General features: G+C 40.3%; 1 protein-coding gene and 1 non-coding gene across 2 annotated transcripts in view; one reads left to right on the top strand and one right to left on the bottom strand.

Annotated features, from left to right (window-relative positions):
- The window catches only part of CRYBG1 (crystallin beta-gamma domain containing 1), a 181,178-nt gene that overhangs the window by 100,183 nt on the left and 57,815 nt on the right, over positions 1-23,180 (bottom strand). The window contains exon 2 of the mRNA XM_070417992.1: positions 4,886-5,024. Within this exon, the coding sequence (XP_070274093.1) occupies positions 4,886-5,024 (139 nt within the window). The remainder of the gene's footprint in view (positions 1-4,885; positions 5,025-23,180) is intronic.
- Positions 10,531-10,656, top strand: LOC139013375 (small nucleolar RNA SNORA54). The gene has a single exon (XR_011472024.1). It is a non-coding gene; the product is annotated as a small nucleolar RNA SNORA54 (small nucleolar RNA).

The raw sequence follows: 23,180 nt of genomic DNA on the forward strand, positions 1-23,180 counted from the left end.
ACCTACGTCCCTCCTTTGATTGCAAATGTATAAATACAAATGTAACCCCCGCTATTCTCCGGAGCATTATCTCAATTCGTTGAGGTTCTGTTTCCCGGCATATGTCGACAGTTTGGCTCAAATAAACTCACAAAAATTCTTTACAGGTTTCGATGGTTTTTACATTAACACAGAGAACATGAATTTTTCCAAAGCTGGCTATACAGAGGCAATCAATCTTTCTCTTACAAGGCCAGACCTACGTTTATGAGAAAAACAACTGGTATACCATATCCTGTTGCTTATAATGCCATACTTCAGATATTAAAGCAATATTCTCCAGCCTATAGAATGCCCAACTTGTGAAATTTCATATGGAGGAATGACACCTCTTGTTGAATCCAATAATACTAGGCTTTCTTAGAGACAAAGAACTGTCCCCTGGCTGCCATGCAACTCCACAGCACAGGCGCTGGAGGAGAAGGGTGGAGTCATACTCTGGAAAACTGCCCCGTGCTCTTTCTGCTGCCCACACATGGCTTATAGTTGCTGAGTGCGCAAAGCTCAGAACTTATTCTTGTATTATTATTTATTAATTATTGTATCCTTTGTATTAAAACTGTAAGCCTACTTTTGCAACCCCTGTATATATGTATTTGGTGAGCTTTCCTGGTCTACTTTTGAAAGCCTAAATAAACATGAAACTCACATGATAGCTGAAATGCTGCACATTGGTAACAGCATTGCTTCCTACTATTTTTTGTTTTTACTGAAAATATACAGCACTTCATTCATGCAAAATTTGTTAATGTTCCAGTCATAGAAATGCAGTTTGACTCTTAGGACCTTCTAGTCTATTGAGGAAGGAGATTTGGAAATCAATATGGGAAGTGTTGAGCTCAAGGGACATCCAAGGCAAGTAGCAGCACAAAAAGGAACATGAAGAACTTTTTGAGTTCACAAAGAAAGAGCAGTCTGAGCAAAGAATGAGTAGAAATTTGCAGGTAGACAAAAGTGGGAAGATGCTTTGGGCATGGGAAAGAGAATAAGCAAAGGCAGTAGATGGGTATGTTAAGAAAATTTGGGAACAATAGAAGCCCCTCAGGCAATGCAATCAGGACTGACATAGTTTACAGCAAATCAGAGAATCATAAAACAATTACACGAGCATACCTAACCCATTTCAATTTAACTTTAATCACAACAGACCTTAAATCATATCTATGCATTCCTCCATCTTCAAAAAAATGTTGACTAGGTAATATCTTCACATGGCTCAAAATTCAAAATATAAAAAAGTAGAAAAAGTGCATAGTAAAAAGTCTCTCTCCCTCCTGTGTTCCCTATCTGCTCATGTCCTGCTTCACCAAGTAATTATTGTTAGTTTTCCCTGTATTCTTTTATAGTTTCTTAATGCATTTACAAAGATGCATATATATTCTAATACTCTACTTTTACACAAAACCTAACATGCTATACATTTTCCCCCTCCCTAAGAGTTTAGTCTTTTAGATCAGCACTGATAGAGCATAGAGAGAGTCTGCCATGCAGATGGTCTGGAAAAGGCTCAGTAATTGAAGCTTGATGGTAAACCTACCTGTGTGAATAGGACAGGTCCTGGGTGGGAGGGGGCTATGGGGAGTGTGTGGGAAATCATGGTGAGATCTGACTAATGATCAAAGCAGAGATTTGCAAAAAGATACATCCAAGGACTCAGCAGTCTCTAAGCACAATATCACATGGCACCAACACTTTAAGATAAGGTACCACTAGGAAGGTGCAATGTAGAGTTGAAATGGATGGATAATACTAGTAAGTTCTTAAGGGAAGTCACTATTGGGAAGGTCCAACCTCAGTTAGAAAATGATGCCTCAGTGTCTGGGCTAGGGTTGGGGGTTACACTTCAGGATTTGGAAGGTCCTACCTCTTGCCTGATGCTTTTAGAACTGTCCTTGGTGAGATCAGCAGCTTGGTGACCTGAGACAATTGGCAAGCTCAGCGACCAATGTTCATGTTCTGTGTCCTAGGCCAGCCCAACAGTGGAGAAGACACAACACTATGCCCCTTGAGATGAGGCAGGAGTTGGGGTGGTGGTGAATGAGTCTGAGGCCTCTTCAGTAGTTCATGTTTTGAACTTGGTCTGGTGTAAGGCTGGGAATTGGATAGTCAGTGGACCTGTGTGGAGCAGAAGCTATAGAGAGAGAAAAAAGGGAGAAATGATAGAAGTGGGAAGGGAAGTAGAGGCACATCACCTCTTTAGGTGGCCTACCACCTAGGAAACATGGAAAATGAAAGTGTTAAAAAAATGTTTTGTTTATGTTTTTTCTCTTTGCTACTTCAATAAATGCTTGTCAAGTTGAATTGTTATTCTTATTGACTAAACTAGAATATCCAGGCAGGAATTTGGAAAATGCTCTACCTTGACAATTATAAGATTAACTGGGCAATGAAAAAAACTGGCAAAGGTGGTTGTGGTAGAAACAGCTCTGAGATGTTTTGGATAATTTGTCAGCTTTAAGGAATGTCAAAGGAATTTTAACAACATGTTAAACAAATATAACAACATAAAATGTATAGAACAAATGTAGAGAGTGAATAAATCCTGCTTGTCCAAGGAAAGGCAAATTGCTTAACTTTAATGCAAATACAAATTTAAACATTCATTTGAATAAATAGATATAACTTCGAGGCTAGATCGACTCAGGAATCTTAAGAAGAATTTATGACCTTCTAAATGGGAAAGCATCGAAGGGTGTTCCTGATATAACTGCCTAGTAAATCTGCTGAATCTCACAGGAAAGGACAGGCTCATGAGGAGAGTGGACTAAGAGAAGGGTGCTTTTGAAGGTATGGGAGCTACCCTAGCACTCACAGTGGGTATGAACTACCCAGAATCTAAGAGGAGTTAACATTTGTTTCCCAAAAATACTGGCCGGGCTGGTGGTGTAGGGGAGTCTTGCACTTCTGAGAATGGTCCAGGTAGACCTCTCAGCCATGATCTCAACAGACATAAAGATGAGCACAGGTCAATAGGGATGAGGGGGTCTGTTCTCCAGCCTCTTCCTTTCTCTCAATCCTAGTAGAATATGCAAATGAGAATGATCAAGAGAGCTGGAGGCCAGAGAGCCCAGTGTGAAGGAGGGATGAGGGAGGGGGAGAAAGGGCAGAGAGAGAGGGAAAAGGAGACAACAGGCAGAGCCAGTAGTGGACCCTGGAGCCAGCTCTTCCTGTTGTGGTTTTTGACCATCTCTGAAGGGGAAAGCGAGGTATAGGGGTGCCTGGCTGACCCCATTTCAGGTGACACTTGGAGACACTGTAGCTAGAATGACATTCTGCCTCTTTTTGCTCCCTTCTTCAAGTCCCTGCCCTACTTCTACCTGCTCTGGCTCCACCTACACTGGGTTCCCAGTTCACCTGCTTCTGGCTCCAATCCTGTGCCTTTCCCACCGGTACCAACTAGCCTCCTTCTCCCCACCAGTCCTCATAGTACTGACTCTGGCTTAGCCTTTGGCCTCTCCAGGGCTCTTTGACTGCATCCTGGGAGAGTGAGCCAGGGTTAAGGGACTATGTCTAGATGGGATATCAGTAGCGTGAAAAAAAATACAGCCATAGAATACAAACTAAGGGAAAGGGCACCGCAGACCCCTCATTGCCATCCCTCTCAGGGAATTTAGTTTGGCCCCAACTCTAAATGCTGCCATCAGTTGTTACCTGGACTTCAGTAAATATTATAGGATAGTTAATGGCATGTTACTCACAGAATTACTATTATTTTAAGTTATTAAAGGAAAATGTGGGAAACAACTTGAAACTCTACCTGGGGACAATAACTACATTTATCAGGTGTTTTTCAAGTTACAAACTATTTCTTAAATAGAAAGAAATACAAAATGGAAAACCAATTTGACAGTAAGTATAAATTACAGTATGCCATGTTATTTAATTTTTTTAATTTAATTTTTTATTTTTAACATTTTATAAAATTTAATTTTATATTTCTGGTTCTCTGATTGATATTACACTATTTTGAGTTAGGAAGCATTCCCTGTTGAATTTTCCCTACACAATTTGGCATGTTCTAATATAAAATATGAGCTAATAATCTCATCATGTCCATTTTTCTTACTGTTTTTCATCAGCTTGGGGAGGACGCTTCTTTTAAACCAATATAATTAAGTCAGAACTTGCTATGCAAACATCTAGATATTAAGAAGTAAAATACTGGCCTGGACAGTATAGTTCTGTGGTTTAGAGTGTCAGTTCTTGCACTAAAGGGTCATGGGTTTGATTCCCAGTCAAGGGTACATACCTGGGTTGCAGGTCTGATTCCCAGCCCCAGTTGGGACATGTGCAGGAGCAACCAATCAAGGTGTCTCGGTGTCTCTCTCACATCAATGTTTCTCTCTCTCTCTCTCTCTCGCTCTTGCTCTCTTTCTCTCAGCCTCCCTCCCTGCCACTTCCACTCTCTAAAAAAATCAATCAGAAAAATATCTTCGGGTGAGGATTAACAACAACAAAAGGAAGAAATAACACTGATATAACCACAACTCTAAATGCCTTACAATAGAAAGTAGTAAAAATGTTTTACATGGGAAAGAGCCACTAATTCCAATGATTGATGTCATCCTACTTTGTATAGCTTCTAATTAAAGCACAGCCTACATAAAAGGAAAAAGGCAGGCAAAGGTGACCGTGACAATGAGGAAGAACACCTGAAGGCAGCAAAGAGCAAAGATTCAAACTCATCCCTTCAGATGCCTTATTTATTATCATGGTGCTTTGATATGATATATTTTTACCACTCTTTTTAAGTATGTGTTTTTCAATAAGACAGAGGTTTTACTTCAGGGTTTACTTCATTAAAGTGTTTACTCCCAGCAGCCAAATGTTGAAAATGAAGCCTTACCTTTTTAAGCGATCCAGACTCTGCAGGTAGAGGACCAGGCACCTCACCGGTGGAGTGGAAGAACTGGGATTCCCCACCGTGTGATGTAAACTCATGGTGTTCTTGAGCCACCTGTCCTTCATCCACTACGTCCAAAGCTCTGTAAAGCGTGGAGACACAGTTATGTCAACAACCCATCAAGAATGCTGGAAATTCAAGGAACCCAAAGACATATTTCTTCGTGTATACAGCTGACCCTTGAACAACACAGTCTAAACTTATATGCAGATTTTTTCAATATGGTTGGCCCTCCATACCCATGGGTTTTGCATCCGTGGATTCAACCAACCACCAGTCAAAAACAGTAATTTCGATCAGCACCTGGGAGTCTGTGGATGCGGAGAGCCAACTGTATGCACTATTCTATGTCACTTTATATAAGGAACTTAAGTATCTATGGATTCTGATATCCAAGGGGGGTCCTGGAACCAATGCCCCAGGGATACTGAGGGTCAACTGTAGTTAAGTTTTCGGGGAGTCAAAAGTTATATGTGAATTTTCAACTGCACAGAGGCCAGTCCCCCTAATCCCTACATTGTTCAAGGGTCAACTGAATTTCCAATCAGTCGAAATAGGAAATCAGTCTTCAAAACCTACATAGGATTGTAGATAATTTGGTTCTCTCACAACACATTTATAAACATATTTCTTCGTGTATACAGCTGACCCTTGAACAGCACAGTCTAAACTTATATGCAGATTTTTTCAATATGACTTCTCTATGTGGCTAACAGAATTCTTTTTTTAATTTGATTTTTTAAAACAGAATTCTTTTTTAAATCCAATGCAAAAACAAATTAGAGATAAGTAGGTAAATAGTAAGATAGATAGACAGAGTTTGACATGAAAGCAATCCAATTTCATTTTACGATTTCTTGGTTGTTCTGTCATTGATCTTAAGAAAAAAAATTTGTAAGTTTCCTGAACATTGAAAATAAAGTGAGAACTAGAGAGGGATCTAGGCTATGCCAAGAAAAGGGAACTGTTTCCAGAATTATAATTTGTATTACACTTAAAAAAAATGAAAACCAATCAAGGCAGCAAGAGTGTTCTAGCACTCTGTGGTGGTTACTTACCCCAAACCCATTTCCTTTCCCCAAACCCCCAGCTTGTCTCCACACCCCCACATTTTCTTTGCTGATAACCCTGATTTTGTTTAGCTATCCACCCTCCAAGTGTCTCAGAGGAAGCTGCTTTTGTCCCATAGTCAACCGTGATCAGTCTAATTCTTGGGTTTCCCTTCCCCTCACCAGCAATTGATTTAGACATATGCCAGAACATATCTCTCTTGCTGATATTGTCACATTGATTTAGGTCTCCCTGACTCTCTAAAGTGTTTGTACTCTGTCCTACTTATCTGGGCAATTTTGGCCAATGAGATGGGAGGAAGTCTACGGAAGAAACCAGTAGAAATAAAGTGAGAACTAGGGAGGGATCTAGGCTCAGATCCCTAAAAAGGACACAGAAAAAAATATTCTTCCCTGCAGGCCAGGGTCACACCAGCAAGCGATGAATGTGACAGCCATCTTGGGACCATGGGTATTATGTTAAGGAGAACAGATAGAGGAGAAAGCAGGGCAGAAATATGAGAGCAACTTGAGTCTTCAAATATATTATTGAGCATCTGAATGAACCAATCCCGGACCTGCCCTAGCTCTGAAGTTCTAGTCATGTTACATAATAAATGTCCTATTCATTAAGCCATTTTGAGTTGGGTGTTCTCTTTAATTGAGCACCCTAACTGATACAGGGTTGACATATTTCTTAAGTGTGTAATTAAGGCTGGGGATAAAGATACTGGTGCAAGATATGGACTTGGAATAAAGAATGCTAATGAAGTGGAAAAAGAACTAAAAATCAAGGTTTTAGTATTTCACAGAAGAAACAGAAGCTTTTGTGGCATTTCTACAATATGCCAATGATAGAGTACTAACACTTTAGAGGGGCAGGGAGATATACATAAATCAATAGGGTAATGTCAGCTAGAGAGGTATGTTTGGGCATAATTCGGAGAACTCAATCGTGTACATCTTCATTTTGGAAAACATTCTCTGTATTATAGAAAATGTGAAGCTATATTAGTGGCAACAATTTCTTTTTGTCTTCCTCCAATTACCATAAAAGTAATATTTTTATAAAGATATATCAGTCAGTATCAAAGAGAACTGAAATAAAAAAAATAACTTCTTTAGGCCTGGCCGATGTGGCTCAGTGATTGAACATTGACCTATGAACCAGCAGGTCATAGTTCAATTCCCAGTCAGAGAATATGCCCAGATTTTGGGCTCTATCCCCAGTGGGGGGCATGCAGGAGTCAGCCAGTCAATGATTCTCTCTCATCATTGATGTTTCTATCTCTCTCTTCCTCTCTGAAATCAATAAAAATATATTTTTTAAAAAGAGGAAAATCTATTTTTACTTTAGTAATTGTTCCACTGACCCTAAACTGCAGTGCTCACCTGTCCTTCTGCTCACAAATAAGCCAAGAGGAGAAGCAAGCAAGAGAAAAACCACTAGGACTTGAAAACTTATTCCAACCACTGCAGTCTTAGAAATTGTAAAAGTAAACCAGAAATTCATAAGAAATCTGCCACTTTTAATATTTTTTAAATTTATTAATTTTCCATTGAATTTATCAGGGTGACATTGGTTAATAAAATTATATATATTTCAGGGGTACAATTCTGCAATACATCATATGTATATTGTATTGTGTGTTCACCACCCCAAGTCAAGTTTCCTTCCATCACAATTTATCTCTCCTTTACCCTCTCCTTCCTCTCCCTACCCCCCTGGCCCTCTGGTAATCACCATACTATAGTCTGTCTATGAGTTGTTGTTTTGTTGTTGTTGTTTTTATTTAATCCCCCCCCCCCCCCATTTCAATCAACTTCCCTGTCCCACTCCCCTCTGACAGCTGTTAATCTGTTCTCTGAATCCATGAATCTGTTTCTAGTTTGTTCATCATTTTATTTTGTTCATTAGAGTCTACATATAAGTGAAATCATATGGCACTTGTCTTTCTCTGACTGGCTTATTTCACTCAGCATAATATCTGCAGGTCTACCCATGCTGTCAGAAAAAGTAAGGTTTCCTTCCCTTTCGTGGCTGAGTAGTATTCCATTGTATAAATGTACCATAGCTTTTTCATCCATTTATCTATTGATGGGCACTTCAGCTGCTGTAATATTTTCTCTTTCTGGAGAAAAATATACGTGCCCATTGAATGAAGCGAGAGAGGGCAGAGACAAACGCACACTATGAGTGCGTCTTAAGTTTTATATTGTTGGAGGTAGGCACACAAATGGAGTTCAATCTTCCTGCTAGGTACTTATATACTGTGTGATTAAAAGCTGGCAAAAGTGTGCTTTCTTCATATTTTGCTTGTGATCCAATCCCTGCCATAGTATAGGATCCTTTTGCCTGCAAGTAACATAAAGTCCAACTCACAGAAGCCTAATTAAAAATGAAATTGAGCCCTAGTCAGTTTGTCTCAGTGGATAGAGTGCCAGCCTGTGGACTGAGGAGTCCTGTGTTTAATTCCGGTCAGGGGTACATGCCCAGGTTGCAGGCTTGGTTCCCAGTAGGGGGCATGCAGGAGGCAGCCGGTCAGTGGTTCTCTCTCATCATTGGTGTTTCTGTCTCTCTCTCCCTCTCCCTTCCTCTCGGAAATCAATAAAAATATATTTTTTAAAAAGTTATGGCCACATATAAAACAAGAGGGGTGCACTAAGTTGGTTTAATCAGTTTATTCAGTTGCTGCTGAAGTCAGTGACTGTTACACTTCTGGTCATCACATATAGATATGATAATTCCAGACGATGAAAAGATGATCTCCTCCTGTGTCTCTCTCTTAGCAGTGAGGCAGTCTTCCCCGGAAGCCACCTCGCTGACTTCTCTTTATGTTTATTCCTGGACCAAACCAATCGCTGGACCTACTTCCTGGAGGCTGGAACCCTAAAGACATCACTGTGCAGAGTGAGCACCTAAAAAACTGGGTTCTATTAGGAACAAAGGAGTAGGGGAGGGAGTGGAAATGAATGCTGGTGTGTTATGTCACCTCCCTAACTTAGTCTTGAAACATGTTGGTAGAGGGAGAGTTGGTTCCTCTCATGATTGAATTTGAGTTATCAAAGCAGAAACTTCCATGACTTTAGCCTCAGAGCATGTTGAATCCAGGAAGCCTGCAGCCCTTCTGATTTGGGGGATAAACTAACAAGACAGCATGCTATCTAAAGTCAGTTCTCTACGCTTGGGTAGGTTTTGTTACTCAGCCACCAGAAAAAAGGGAGGACTATTACAGATAGTCCAGGGAAGGTCCTTGCTTCACCCATAATTCTGAAACAGGAAATGCTGAGTGTTGTGGTCCAGCCAATTACCTCTGACCTCCCTTGGAGAGGAGAAGGAGGAGGAGGAGGAAGAGGGGGAGGAAGTGTTTGCTGATGTCCTTTTCCTCCTGACCCAGATGCAGGCAGTGTAGCTGCGCACCTAGTCAACAGGTGCCATTTTTGCAAAGTCGGCTCCAGGAGTCAGTTGGGAGGGCAAGAAAGTCCACAGGAGGGCTGAGCGGGCTTCTCACAGGCAAAGCTCAGCTTCAGGCCAGCTTCTCACCCACCCCCAGATGCGCAGGCCAGCCAGGAACATTTTCTAGCTCCTCTCTAGTGTTAGACACGGAACTTCTACTCACAGCAAACTTGTTGCACAAGTCTGTCTACTGAAGCACAATCTTCACAAGAATTAATAGACCTAGAATCATGCTGAGTTAACATTTAAAACAATACCTAGCATTCATTCTTTCAGAAGGCCTCTGTAGATCTCCTACTAGATGCCTACATCGAAGTACACAGGGGAGAGCAAACCCACTCCCTGCCCTCAAGGACACTAAGGTCTCGTAGACATAAAGGCCCATCAAGTGGGCAGCAATATCTTCATTATGAATAATAGTTTCCTATGGAGGGAGACATAGATAAGTCTCCCTTACCTAAAAACCAACCTTCATAAGTGTTTGCAAAAGGACAGGCCAATTGGAAAGTTTGTCTTTTCCAAAGAGTAAATTTTAGTTGAACTCCCAATGAGTAGGCTATAGGTGGTCCTAAGAAAGGCTAAGCTTGATTACCAGGTGAGAAATTTAAGATCTGTGAATGGAAGTACAGTTTCCTTTGTGAATAGTCACTACTGGTCTTTTATTAAGAACAACACCTCTTGGGTAAAAAAAAAAAAAAAAAAAAAAAAGGACAAAATAAAATCTCCTGAACGCTGCATATTGGTCTGGAATTTTAGCAGAGGATAACTTATTAATTTGCTAATTATAACCTGTACTTTCCTTTTTCTGGTGGTTTTTTTTTTTTTTGGGGGGGGGGGGGGTTTGTTTTTTTGTTAGCACAGATAGTATGCTGCCAAAAGTGAGAGAGTTCCAGTTAAGTACTTTCTTTTCCTCAGACTCATACATAAGCAGAGTATTGCCGGCTCATTTTGCTAAGCTCTGTTTCCTTTTTATTTGGCTTGCTTCTAAAATCCAGATCACCCTTCTCCCTGGAGATAAAGTGGGTAGGAAATTAATAATGGCAAGATTGTGTACCCTTTCCTACGTTAAAAAGAGCCACATGAAGGACTGTTTGTGACCTGTGGGCCGTGCTGTGGCTAACGGGTTCCATTCCAGTGCTACAGCAGCCCCACTGCCACCACACTGACCGCCTGATGGTGGCTCTCAGTGTCGGGTCTTGGACACAAGCATGGAGGGAGGGGGCGGGGGGGGGGGGGGTACAGAGAGGCAGGAAAAAAAAAAATATTGCAGCCCTGGCTGTTGTGTTCAGCGGTTAGAGCATCGATCTCTGAACCAGGAGGTCCTGGTTCAATTCCTGGTCAGGTGCGACAGAACTGCCTGAGCTGGGAGGCGGGCCTCATGCAGCTGGGGGCCTTGTGCATCGCCAACCACACCTGCAGCAACGGTGAGCGGGACCTGGGACCCGGCACCGCAGGGCAGGGACCCCCTACTTCCCCCCAGTCTGACTGGGCCCCCCTTTTTTCTCCCCAGAAAAAAAGAAAAGAAAAAAAAAAGAGCCACATGGCTATTTTCAGACAAATCCACGCTTTGTGGGGCTTGAAGCTTATGTAATTTGGGTGGCCCCCTTTAAGAAAAGGAACACAAAATATCATGCTTTTTCGGAATTTATAGCACTAGGGCCTCTCCTGAGGCCTTGGGAGTGGCCTTCGAAGCTTAAGCTTCATTTGCTTCCTATAAACCCATCCCGGTTTCCTCTTTCTGTCTCTTCCCTCAGGGTGTCCCTCCAGCATTTCTGTGTGTGTAGCCCAAAGATACAGCCAGTCAGGTGAGTGTCTTTATCTAATGATTCTTGTTTCAGAGATAATGTAAGATAATAAAATGTGACACCAAAGTCGGTTTAGGGTTAACTATAGGGTATAAATTGAGGCTGTACTGCCACCTATTGTCAACTCAAAGAATTATTTGTATGTTCTAATCATTGGAGCTGTGATTTGAAAGTTACCAAAGGTGTCTTCATCTGCACTGAATTATTTACTCAAGAGAGCTTAAAACACCAGATATTAAAGCCACCCTTCTGAATTAAGGCAATGGTTGTAAGGAAGAAAATGTAATTTTCTTCCTTCTTGTAAGGAAACAGGTAGCCTTACCTAAGGCTACCTAAGGGAGAAAATGTAATTCACTAAAAACACAGCCCTGGTAGTATGTGTAGTATTCCTTTGCTGCAACTACTAGACCGGTAGAGAGTCACCATTTACTGAGCAACTTCTATCCTGCTAACATTGGACCCTGTATCAAATTGTGGACGTTATTAGATCAATCCAGACCTGGAAAGGCCCCTAGTGATTACCTGGTGCAGATCTGAAGACACGTTGGCTCTGAAAAACCATGAGACTGACAGAGATGATGGCGGGCTGGTTCCCCACGTACATGGAATGGGAAGCCAGGCATCTATGCTCAGACTCACGGAGAAGCATACAATGACAGTGTGACAATAGAGCACTGTAAGTCTGTTCTGTCTCCAGAAACATACACATACACACACAAACACAAATCTATGTCCCTTAAAAAATCAAGGGTTCCCAATTTATAGAATTTTTTTTCAGAAGCAATGTCGTATTCACATTTATATTTTTCTTGGCTGAATGAGAGAGAAAATATGGCAATGGTATACCTACAGATTTCAGAGTCCTACCAGCCTGGCCATTAGCTATGCATTCTTGGGCTAATTACTTAACTTCTCTGAGCCTCATTTTCCTCACCTGCAAAATGGGGATTATAATCAGATTGTGTGAGAATTTAATTAGGTAACACTCATAAAACACTGGCACATACTAGGTGCTCAATAAGTATCAGCTATTTTAACTATGTATATGGATGCCAGCTGACATTTCTTGGATAATAACTTACTAGATATAAGTTGTTTGACTAGCGAACTTATCAGGTTCAACTATGAAGTGATATGGAAATGAGAAAGCCTGAGTTGTAAGATACCTTAGAGATAACCTAGTGATCCAGCCATCTAATCCTATATAATAAAACCCTAATATGCAAATCGACCAATCAGAGGAACGACCAGTTGTTATGATGCATACTCACCACCAGGGGGCAGATGTTCAACACAGGAGCTGCCCCCTGGTGGTTAGTGCGCTCCCACAGGGGGAGTATAGCTCAACCAGAAGCCAGGCTCATAGCTGGTGGCTGGCCAGTGGAGCAGCATTGGCGGGAGCCTCTCCTGCCTCCACAGCAGCGCTAAGGACCCCTCAGGAAAGTCCACCGAGGGGTCCCGGACTGCGAGAGGGCACAGGCCCGGCTGAGAGACTCCCCCCTCCCCCCACCCCACATCCCCAGTGCACGAATGTCGTTCACTGGGCCTCTAGTTTTGCAGATAAGCTTATTGAGGCCCAGGAAATTCATCGTTCAAAGTCACAGGGCTAATTAATGGCAGAGTAGGAGGTAGAAAACCCACCTGATTCCCAGTTCAGAGACTCATTTCAAATTCTCTGCAGATGAGTTTCATAATTAGAAAATCCCCAGTTCGGTGGAGAAATAAATAAAATTCTCTATGCTCATTCAAGTTTTAAAAATCCAAAACATCCTTATAATTTTACCTATATAAGGAATACTTATGTCATGAATACAGGCAGTATTTAGTGGCAGCAAATGGTAACAGTTTCTAATGCAGAAACTCTGCCATCTAGTGGTTGCACAAGAGCATCGATCCTTTTCAGTACAGTAATGGTTTTGTAAAAAGTAACACTGATGCCATTGGCCTCTACTCCAGATTGCCTCCATCGTCCTGCGCTTCTTGATTTTTGTTTTTTGTTTTTTTAAGTAAGAAAGATATTTACTGTCATGCACTGTCAAGTAGACTGGCAGACACCACTAACGAATGGTAAAAATTCTATGGATCATTATTTCCATAAAAATAAACTATTTTTCAGCTATCATTTTGAAATGGAATATAAATCCAGCTAAAAATTACCCAAAAATACAGTGTCTGTCAAACCCAAGTGCAGTGTGTGTCTCTAACCTTGATGCTTTAAGTAGCGGCTTAAAGGCTGGAGCCATCTCCTAATGTGCTGTGTGGGGCAGAAATATCCAAGTTCCCCTCGTATCCTCCCACTGAAACACAGATCATCTCTCCAACAAAGGCTATGGACCTTTGCCATAATAATTCCATTTTGTGAAATCTAGGCTTTGAGTGCTACAGAGTCTGTGAAATTTAACCAAGTTCTCTCAGGACAAATAATGTGTAGATTTCGGTTATCAATCACTCCACGTGTCCAGCAAGCCATGAAGCCCACCCAGAACCAGGCTGGGCTCCACAAAGTTTGGCTTTTTTAGTGCTGGTCCCAGAGGAAGGAAGGATCTCATTCTGGACAAGAGAAAAGGGAACTGAGCAAAACAACTTGAGGAATCATTGCCCCAACCCCCAGGAGAATTGGGGAACTGAGGTCTGTGACTCAAGGACAGGCCCAGGTGTAGTAGGAGTCTCGTGTTTCATGCATGATTGCACATACTCTCACTCACAGGAGCTTAAGATCATGGCATTTTAAAAAAAAGTCTCTTTATAACATTCCAGTTGGACAAGTTTAGTTTTCAGTTGTCAAAATATAAAAGAAGTTTTCTTGATTGCTGGTGTTTTCCTTTTAAGACTACTCAAATTCCCATTATCTAATGGCAGAGAAGAGAGACTGTGGCATATATAATCCCCAAAGAAAAACTGTCTATTATCTTGCTTAGCTCATAAATAACACATTAATAATGCAGGAGAGAGTGTTTTAAATTGCTATCATTTGCTACAACAACAAAAAACTCAAAGCTGGGGTGATTACTGGTATATTATATAGAGTTTTCCAGCTATTCTCTGCTGGCCAGTCTCCCCTGCATCCTCCAGCCCATTCTAACAGTACCAATAGAGCGACCTTCCTCCTGTACTCTCCTGTTTGAAAACCATGAGACGTTCAGCACTGCCTTCAGAACAGAGTCCTAATTCACAGCCTCATACTGAGGCTCCTACATCTTCTGAACCCAGTCTACCTTTGTCAATCATAACCCCCTTCTGCACACTGTCTTACAGGCAGTTTTGCTCTATGTTAGCTTTATTACAATCAGTGATGGCTCTTTCTCTCATCTCAGAGAGTAAGGTCCTTACGGGGCTCATGTGTATGGCTCCCTCTGCTTCAGCATATAACCACATCTGTCACATCACAGATGTTCAGGAGGGGTTTACTGGGTGAGTGAGTACAAAGCTCCTTCTGCAAAGATGGGCTGACTCATGACTACAGCAGCTGCTGGCAGGACTGTTGCTGTTTATGACTAGCAAATAATGTCAGTGCAAAGCTTTGGTTCAAAAGCACCTCTTCCTAATCAGGATCATTGCTTGCTCGGCTGGCCTGTCTGTTGTTATTTTCTAGACGTCTATGGTGATGTCACACACTTTGAAGTTGACTTTATGGCAGCTTTAATATCCATCACCTGCTTCCCTTGTTTACCTCTGCCCCACCTTAGCACACTTGACCAAAGACGACTGTGGTGCCAACAGCAATTAGTAAAAGTCTATGAGACTCTGGGGTCCCTGAGAACCTGCCACCAAGCTTGTCTGCCTTAGTTAGTCCTCCCAGGCACACAAAGTTTTATCTTCCTCATCCCTGAGTTTTTATCATACTTGCATTGCTATAAGTATTATTACTTCGTAGCATTTCTAGATGCAATAAAGCTTCAAGAGAAATTGTGTAATTGTTCCTTGTATCAAAAAATGTTAACATTTATTGTATTTGCTGAACTCACAAATACCTATTTTTCTTACAAATCAGATATTCTCAATTTCTCAGAGCTTTAATTCAGGGGTTTAAAGGCTCTACTCAATGCATTCTTACCATATGGTGGTCTGTAAATCCTTTAAACCTAGAAGTGAGAAGTGAGTCTTTAAACATTACCACACATAATATATGGTCCTAATAGTAAATGCCTTTTGATGATCAAGTAAAACTAGAGAAATTATTTTAAAATATGAGAGTGAGTCTCTATCTTTTTTTCACCTTCCTATATAATAAAAGCCTAATATGCAAATCGACCGAACAGCAGAACAACCAGTCGCTATGACACTGACCACGGGGGGCAGATGCTCAATGCAGGAGCTGCCCCCTGGTGGTCAGTGTGCTCCCACAGGGGGAGCACCGCTCAGCCAGAAGCCGGGCTCATGGCTGGTGAGCTCAGCGGCAGTGGCAAGAGCCACTGTGGCAGGGCTAAGGACCCCTCAGGGGATGTCCGCCTGGCAAGAGGGGGCGGGGGACAACCTTATTTTGTAAGCTGGTAGGCGGACATCCCCGGAGGGATCCTGGACTGTGAGATGGCCCAGGCCGGGCTGAGGAACCCTTCCCTGCCCCCCCCCCCCCCCCCCCCCCAGTGCACAAATGTCATGCACCCGGCCTCTAGTTTAAAGATAATCCTTATGGGGGTTAGTTTTTATAGTAATTTTCTCCTTCTCTGCACCCCCCCCCCCCCCCCCCCCCCCGTGCACAAATGTCATGCACCCGGCCTCTAGTTTAAAGATAATCCTTATGGGGGTTAGTTTTTATAGTAATTTTCTTAACTGTCCATTTCATCATGTTTGACTTGCTCAATTTCCAAATACCTGGCAGTGGTCAATGATTAACGTAAAATGCTCAGTAATTAGTACATAATTGCCTGAATCACATCTGCACCAGGTGGGTAAATTCCACCTGCATCAGGCAGGTGGGTAAATTCCACAAGAGACCAGAGTTGCTTAAGGGCCTCCTAGATACATCCTTTTGTAGTGACTAGAATTATCATCATTTGCTTAATGAATGAATTCAATTACTATCTTTAATTGGTGCTAATGCTATGAAAGAAAACTCTAATTAAAAAATCATTTTTAACAAGCAGTAATAATGCAAAACATATTATGGAATACAGATTTTCTGACGAAAGATAATGAAGAAATTATGAAGTTGAATCTGAGAATAGAATTATATTTATCATCTCAACTCTTATCAACTGAAACCCTCTAACTGTGTGAGGCAAGAAGAGATGATCACCATGTCCCTACTCCCCATCTAACTTAATAAAGTTGTCCTAACAGATGTCAGTAACAAGCTCCAAAGGTCAGTTTCAAATCCCCCACCCTGGGGAGGAGGGTGCTTTAACCCCATTCTCTCCTCTCTCCAAACTCAGCCTTTCAGTTGTGGTGAGGGAGATTTGTTTGTCCTTCCCTTATGTACACATGCTCCATTATTTATATATCTTTGCTTGGGTTTCCAATTCATTCTTTCTCCTTTCCTCTTTGTAGTCTTTGGTTATCAAATTCCATTCTCTAATTTCAAAATTCACTCCCTTGGGGACTTCACTGATTACAATGACTCCTGTGTTTCCTTACCCCTTAGCGATTCAGTTTATACTAAAGGAAATCCCAACTTATAACAGAACCATGTTACAAAACTTCTTTTTAAGGTAAACAAACAAAACAAAACAAAACAAAAGAATGCCAATATGACTCACAGAATTGTTTCAATATTGGTTTTTAAAAAACACATGAAAGTAGTAAAATAGCCTCAGAAATAGTATTTCTTTTTCTCAAGTACAGATTCTTCTAGTTTTGTAATAAGAATTATTGAGAAGCCCGGCCAGTGTGGCTCAGTGGTTGAGCATCAACCTATGAACCAGGAGATCATGGTTTGATTCCTGGTCAGGGCACATGCCCAGGTTGTGGACTCAATCCCCAGTGTGGGGCATGCAGGAGACAACTGATCAATGATTCTCTCTCATCATTGATGTTTCTATCTCTCCCTCTCCCTTCCTCTCTGAAATCAATTTTTTAAAAAAGAATTATTGAAAAAGAGAAGATTCAATTAGAAAGAGATGATGGTTAGAGAATTTTTCAGAGATTATAAAGTGCCTTTACAGGGCTTTTGTTGTTACCATATCTAGATTATTATTATTATTTCTAATTTCATATCAAAATGCATGGTTTTCCCTTTCCTTCATACAAATGTATCACTATCTGTGCTCTTGGGCTGTCCACCATCAACTGGGTGATCATAAATTATTGTGCCGTGAAAGGAGACACAAAGAATGGAAAGAAAAGGAAGGGAAGGGAGGGAGTGTTTTCTTGGCCAAGACTAGAAAGAAAGAGGAGAGGAAAGTATTTAAATAAGGTGGGATGTGCTTAGGAGGAGAGAAAATTCCCACATGTGGAAATCATGTAGCTGAGGAAGGAGAGTGGAAGCAGAAGGAAAGAGGCAGCTTGTGTACAGTTCTCCAGGGAAAACTAAAGCCCCACAGTTCCCCAAGCTGAGGGCTGAGGCACGAGGCTCAGGACAGGCCTTCCTGCCCAGCAGCTCGTTTTTACCCTAAAGGACCAAAGGACGTACAAAAATCAGGAGAGTGACAATAACCGGTCTTGAACTTTCAGGTTGAACATATGAAGGACCATTTTTCTAAGTCAAAACCAGTTAAATACTGCAATTTCTTATGGTTTAACCTAGTATTAATCACTAAGGGTTCATAGTAGGTTTTCTGTGAATATATATCATGTCTCAATTCAGTTGCAGGCTTTGGAGGAATTATCACCTTTTATCCCTATAACCCGAACTCCATAGGTATAAAATAAATCCTTCTTTTTGGTCAGGGATGATATAAAACAAGTCTTTTCTTGTGGCGCTGACTGATTGAGAATCTAGGCTCTTAGCACTGAGAACTGAATCACAAAACCACAAGGCACTCTGTCCCAAGAAAATATTTATTTTGTTTAACAAGATTTTGAATTAGGGAGTGTTATCTCATTGGGTAGGATGAGGACTTGTGAGTCAACAGCTTGTGTACACAGGTCTTTCTTTTTGCATTCAAGGTGAAGGTGGGACTTTTATAATGTTTGACTATGAAAGGCAGGCACAAGCTAACAGAAGGAAAGAATGTCTGTATTCACTTTTTTTCACTCAAAATATCTTTATACTGCTTTTGTAATTAAAAAATGTTTTAATATTGCCAATATTTCAAAAAGGAAATCAACTTGTTTTTTATAAACCAGATAATAAGACATATTAAAATGCTTCTAAAAAATGAGCAATTCATAGCCTTGCCAGCATGGCTCAGTGGTTGAGCATCAACCTAAGAACCAGGAAATCATGGCTTGATTCCTGGGCAGTAGGCTTGATCCCCAGTGTGGGGCTTGCAGGAGGCAGCCAATCAATAATTCTCATCATTGATGTTTCTCTCTCTCACCCTCTCCCTTCCTCTTTGAAATCAATAAAATATTTTTTTAATGAGCAATTAATAAAATCAAAGAGTAGAATACAAAGTTATTAAAATGTTTTACTTGTTATATTGTTTAAAATGGAAGAAAATGACTATTGGCATTTTCCCAGCTTCAGCAACTGCTTTTTACTAAAAAGAATTAAAATAATGTTATTAGCAAAATTAATTTCCCAATCTGTTATCTTTTCTTTCTTCCCTTTAAAATTATAGAATCTTAGGGTTTCTTCTATTTAGGAAATAACGTCTTTTTCTCTTGTTACCAAACTAAGCAGTTACAACTTGTCTCTAGACTTCAAATATGAGAAAATCATATAATTGCAATTATTATTAATTTATAAAATATATTTTTGAAAACAGAAAAGATTTGTCATGAAGCCATTTGTCATGATTACTCATTGTATCCTTTCACTTCCCCATCAAATAGTTTGTTATTGAGAGAAAAGGGAGATATTGATTAACCTAACTAAACACTTGGATTCCCCACTTAAAATGCAAGCAAGTGACTCAGAAAGCAAAACACATATAGATTTACTATTTGTCTGTTATAGGACCAGCCATAGGCAAAGGGGTGCAGTCTGATATTGACCCTTTTTCTCCTTTCCCTTGGCTTTCTCTGCATTTTCTCCCTTTGCCTCCTCACTGCAGATCCCGGGATTTTCTTGTGGTTCCATATCAGAAAGATGATCTAATAAAAGTAAAAATATGGAAGAACTATTCACTTACTGTGTGTTCTGGGATAAATAGTGTACCTCCAAAATTCATACTCATCAGGAACCTCAGAAAGTGACCTTACTTGAAATTGGGTCTTTGCAGATGTCATTAGTTAAATTAAGCTGAAGTCATACTGGATTTAGTGGGGGCCTAATAAAATGACAGGTGTCCTCATACAGGGGGAAATGGACACAGACATACAGACACACACTGATGTGGAGGGAAGAAGGCCATGATTTGCCGGAGGCAGAGATGGGAGCAATGCAGCTGCTGGCCAAGGAACACCAAGAGCTGCTTTCAACAACCAGAAGCCAGGAGGAAGAGGCAAGGATCTTCCTGGAGCCTTCAGAGGGAGGATGGCCCTGCCGACACCTTGACTCAGACGTCTAGCCTCTAGAACTGTGAGAGAATAAATGTCTGCTGCTTTAAGCCACCGAATGGGTGGTAATAAGGGCAGCCACAGGAAACAAAATCGCTGTGCTACTCTGCTGAAGTGAGTACATTTTTGAAAAAACTTCTAGTAGAGGGAAATGTTTAATGAAAGAGAAGAAATAACAGGTATATCTGACATCAATACAAACTCAGTTAGAAGAAATGTTTAGGGAAGTGGGCCTACTGAGTACCTTTCAAATGAAACTTGGCCTTCTCCCCAGAGATGCGGGCCTGGGCTGGTCTGAGTGGAGCATTTTACTAAGCCTTCTGGAGGGAAGAAAAAGAATGAAAAGAATGCATGCTCTTTGCCAAGCAGGGCACTCCAAAGACACCCAAAGTCCTGAGATGAAAAAGGCTGCCCCGGGTAAAAAGAAACACTGACATAAAACCAAGAACAACAGGAGTACTAAGAGGGAACCTCTGAGTTCAAGAGAACTGTATATCTCTATACCAGCGGTTCTCAACCTGTGGGTCGAGATCCCTTTGGGGGTCGAACGACCCTTTCACAGGGGTTGCCTAAGACCATCGGAAAACACATATATAATTACATATTGTTTTTGTGATTAATCACTATGCTTTAATCATGTTCAATTTGTAACAATGAAAATACATCCTGCATATCAGATATTTACATTACGATTCATAACAGTAGCAAAATTACAGTTATGAAGTAGCAACGAAAATAATTTTATGGTTGGGGGTCACCACAACATGAGGAACTGTATTAAAGGGTTGCAGCATTAGGAAGGTTGAGAACCACTGCTCTATACCATACATCAAAATTAATTCCAGGTGGTTGAAAGAATTAAATGTAAAAACATCAAATCACAAGAAGTTTAGAAAACATAATATGGCATGTTGGAGATAATATAGGAGGCAAAACAACTTCCTAAGATTAAAAGCAATGAAAGAAATGAAAAAGAAAAATACTAGTAATTTTACTAGGCAAAATTTTAAATTTCTCAGACTTTTTTTTAGTGAAAATCAATACCAAGGCAAAAAATATTTTCAGCAAAAATATTCAACAGCCTGACTGGTTTGGCTCAGTGGATAGAGCATTGGCCTGCGGACTGCAGGGTCCCAAGTTCGATTCTGGTCAAGGGCATGTACCTTGGTTGTGGGCACATCACCAGTAGCGGGTGTGCAGGAGGCAGCTGATCGATGTTTCTCTCTCATCGATGTTCCTAACTTTCTATCCCTCTCTCTTCCTCTCTGTAAAAAATCAATAAAATATATATTTTTTAAAATATCCAACAATTGGTGAAGAGTCATACTGGGTAAAGAAATCATACAAATATATAAGAAAAATATTAGCAAACCCAAGAAAATGGGCACAAATAAATAAATAAAAATTTTCAAAAGAAGAAAAAGTTAGCCGACCCAGTTTGGCTCAGTGGATAGAGCATCGGCCTGCGGACTCAAGGGTCCCAGGTTCGATTCCGGTCAAGGGCATGTACCTTGGTTGCGGGCACATCCCCATTGGGGGGTGTGCAGGAGGCAGCTGATCGATGTTTCTCTCTCATCGATGTTTCTAGCTCTCTATCCCTCTCCCTTCTTCTCTGTAAAAAATCAATAAAATATATTAAAAAAATAAAAAAAGAAGAAAAAGTTACTAATCAAAATATGCAAATTAAAGTAACAATAGATAAAATTTTAAAATTAATAATTTCAGTGCTTTCACATACTGCTGGGAGATATCTTAATAGCTTAGCCTTTTAGTAAGTAATTTATTAGTACTTATAATGAGACTTAAAAATGTTAATATACCTATACCCTGTGATTCTACTTCTAGGAAATGTTTATGGGAAATAATCAAAGAAGCATTCAAAGATTTACTTATAAAGATGGTTATGGCAGTATTATTTATGATTAAATTTGCAAACAGCTCAACCAATTCAGGTAATAATTAAGTAAATTATGGAATATCCATGTTATGAAATACCATTTATCCTTTAAGTCATAGGGGTAAAGCCAGTGATATAAAAAGTAGAATAAAAATTGTTTATCATATATGTTAAAATATTTAAGAACATAAGAAAAGAAAATATGCTAAAAATCTTAACAGTGGTCACCTCTGGCTAATTGGATTATGAGTGATTTACATTCTCTCCTGTATTTTCCAGAATTGTTATACATTCACTTATAATTAGAAAAACATTTAATTAAAAAGTTTTCAAACTCCTAATAGGCTCCTCAGGGAAATCTGAATTAGGGTTTTTAGTGGCAGTAGCAGAAGGTAAAACCCAGATGATGGAACAGACCTTTTTACATAATCTAATACAATATTAATGCACAGATTTTACCTGCCAGTCTCAGATTCTTTTTCTCAATTCCTTAGGCCAATAATTCCCAACCCAGATTTTGGGACACTCCAGGTTATTGTTAATTATCTCATGAGAGTCACAGTTTTTTTTCTTGGATAGTTTCCAACACCATTTGTTTTTTAAATTTGTACGAAAAAAAAAAATATTTGCAGGGAACTTCACCCTGTTTAAGGCAATCAACATCTGTTTTGATGTTTGTCGGAGGATTAAAAAGTAATCATTGAAAAGTTATTTTGCAGGGGTGGCAGTTAAATTGAGATGGGAGACAGGAGAACAGAGAAGTTGACAAGAGAGTAATTTTTTGTTTCCTCTTATGCATAATTTCAAAATCATTTATTCTACTACAACAGAGGTCAGAGTGCAAATAACCAAAGGGTGTCCTGATTCCATTTATGATGTCATTTTTCAGTGCTCTGTGTCTTTTCGGTCCTCCTATAGCTTCTTTTTGTTATCTGCCCACATTTTATAGAACAAATCAGTAAATCTATAAAATGAAACTGGTAAGGATTTACAACTAAATCTTTTATCTTTCACAGTGATTCTGGATAGAATCTTCTGATTTAGTATTCTATAGTTTGTTTGTTTTTTTAGATCAGGATTGGCAAGCCATGGCCTATAGGCCAAATCTGGCCCACCACCTGTTTCTATAAAGTTTGTGGGAACAACCGCACAGTAGCTGTAACACAAGAAGTGTCTGTGGCTGCCTCTGGGCTGCAATGGCAGAACTGAGCAGTTGTGATCCAGACTGGGTGGTTGACGGTGCCTAAGATATTTACTACCTGGCCCTTTACAGACAAAATTTGCTAACTGATTTTTTAGATCATAAACTCCTACAAGCTTGCTTGGCAGGGTATCTTCTTTCTGCATTTTTATAACCTTCATTGAAGAGGAATAAACACTCTTAAAACTCTAATAAATATTAACAGATAATTATTACACAACATAAGCTTATCCGAGTCTGGATAAATTCAAAGACAGGAAAAATTCACCCACAGTCCTAGATGTAGGT

The sequence above is a fragment of the Myotis yumanensis genome, unplaced genomic scaffold (assembly GCF_028538775.1).
Source record: "Myotis yumanensis isolate MYYU_CA2020_CCGP unplaced genomic scaffold, mMyoYum1.0.hap1 SCAF_6, whole genome shotgun sequence".
NCBI classification, from domain to species: domain Eukaryota; kingdom Metazoa; phylum Chordata; class Mammalia; order Chiroptera; family Vespertilionidae; genus Myotis; species Myotis yumanensis.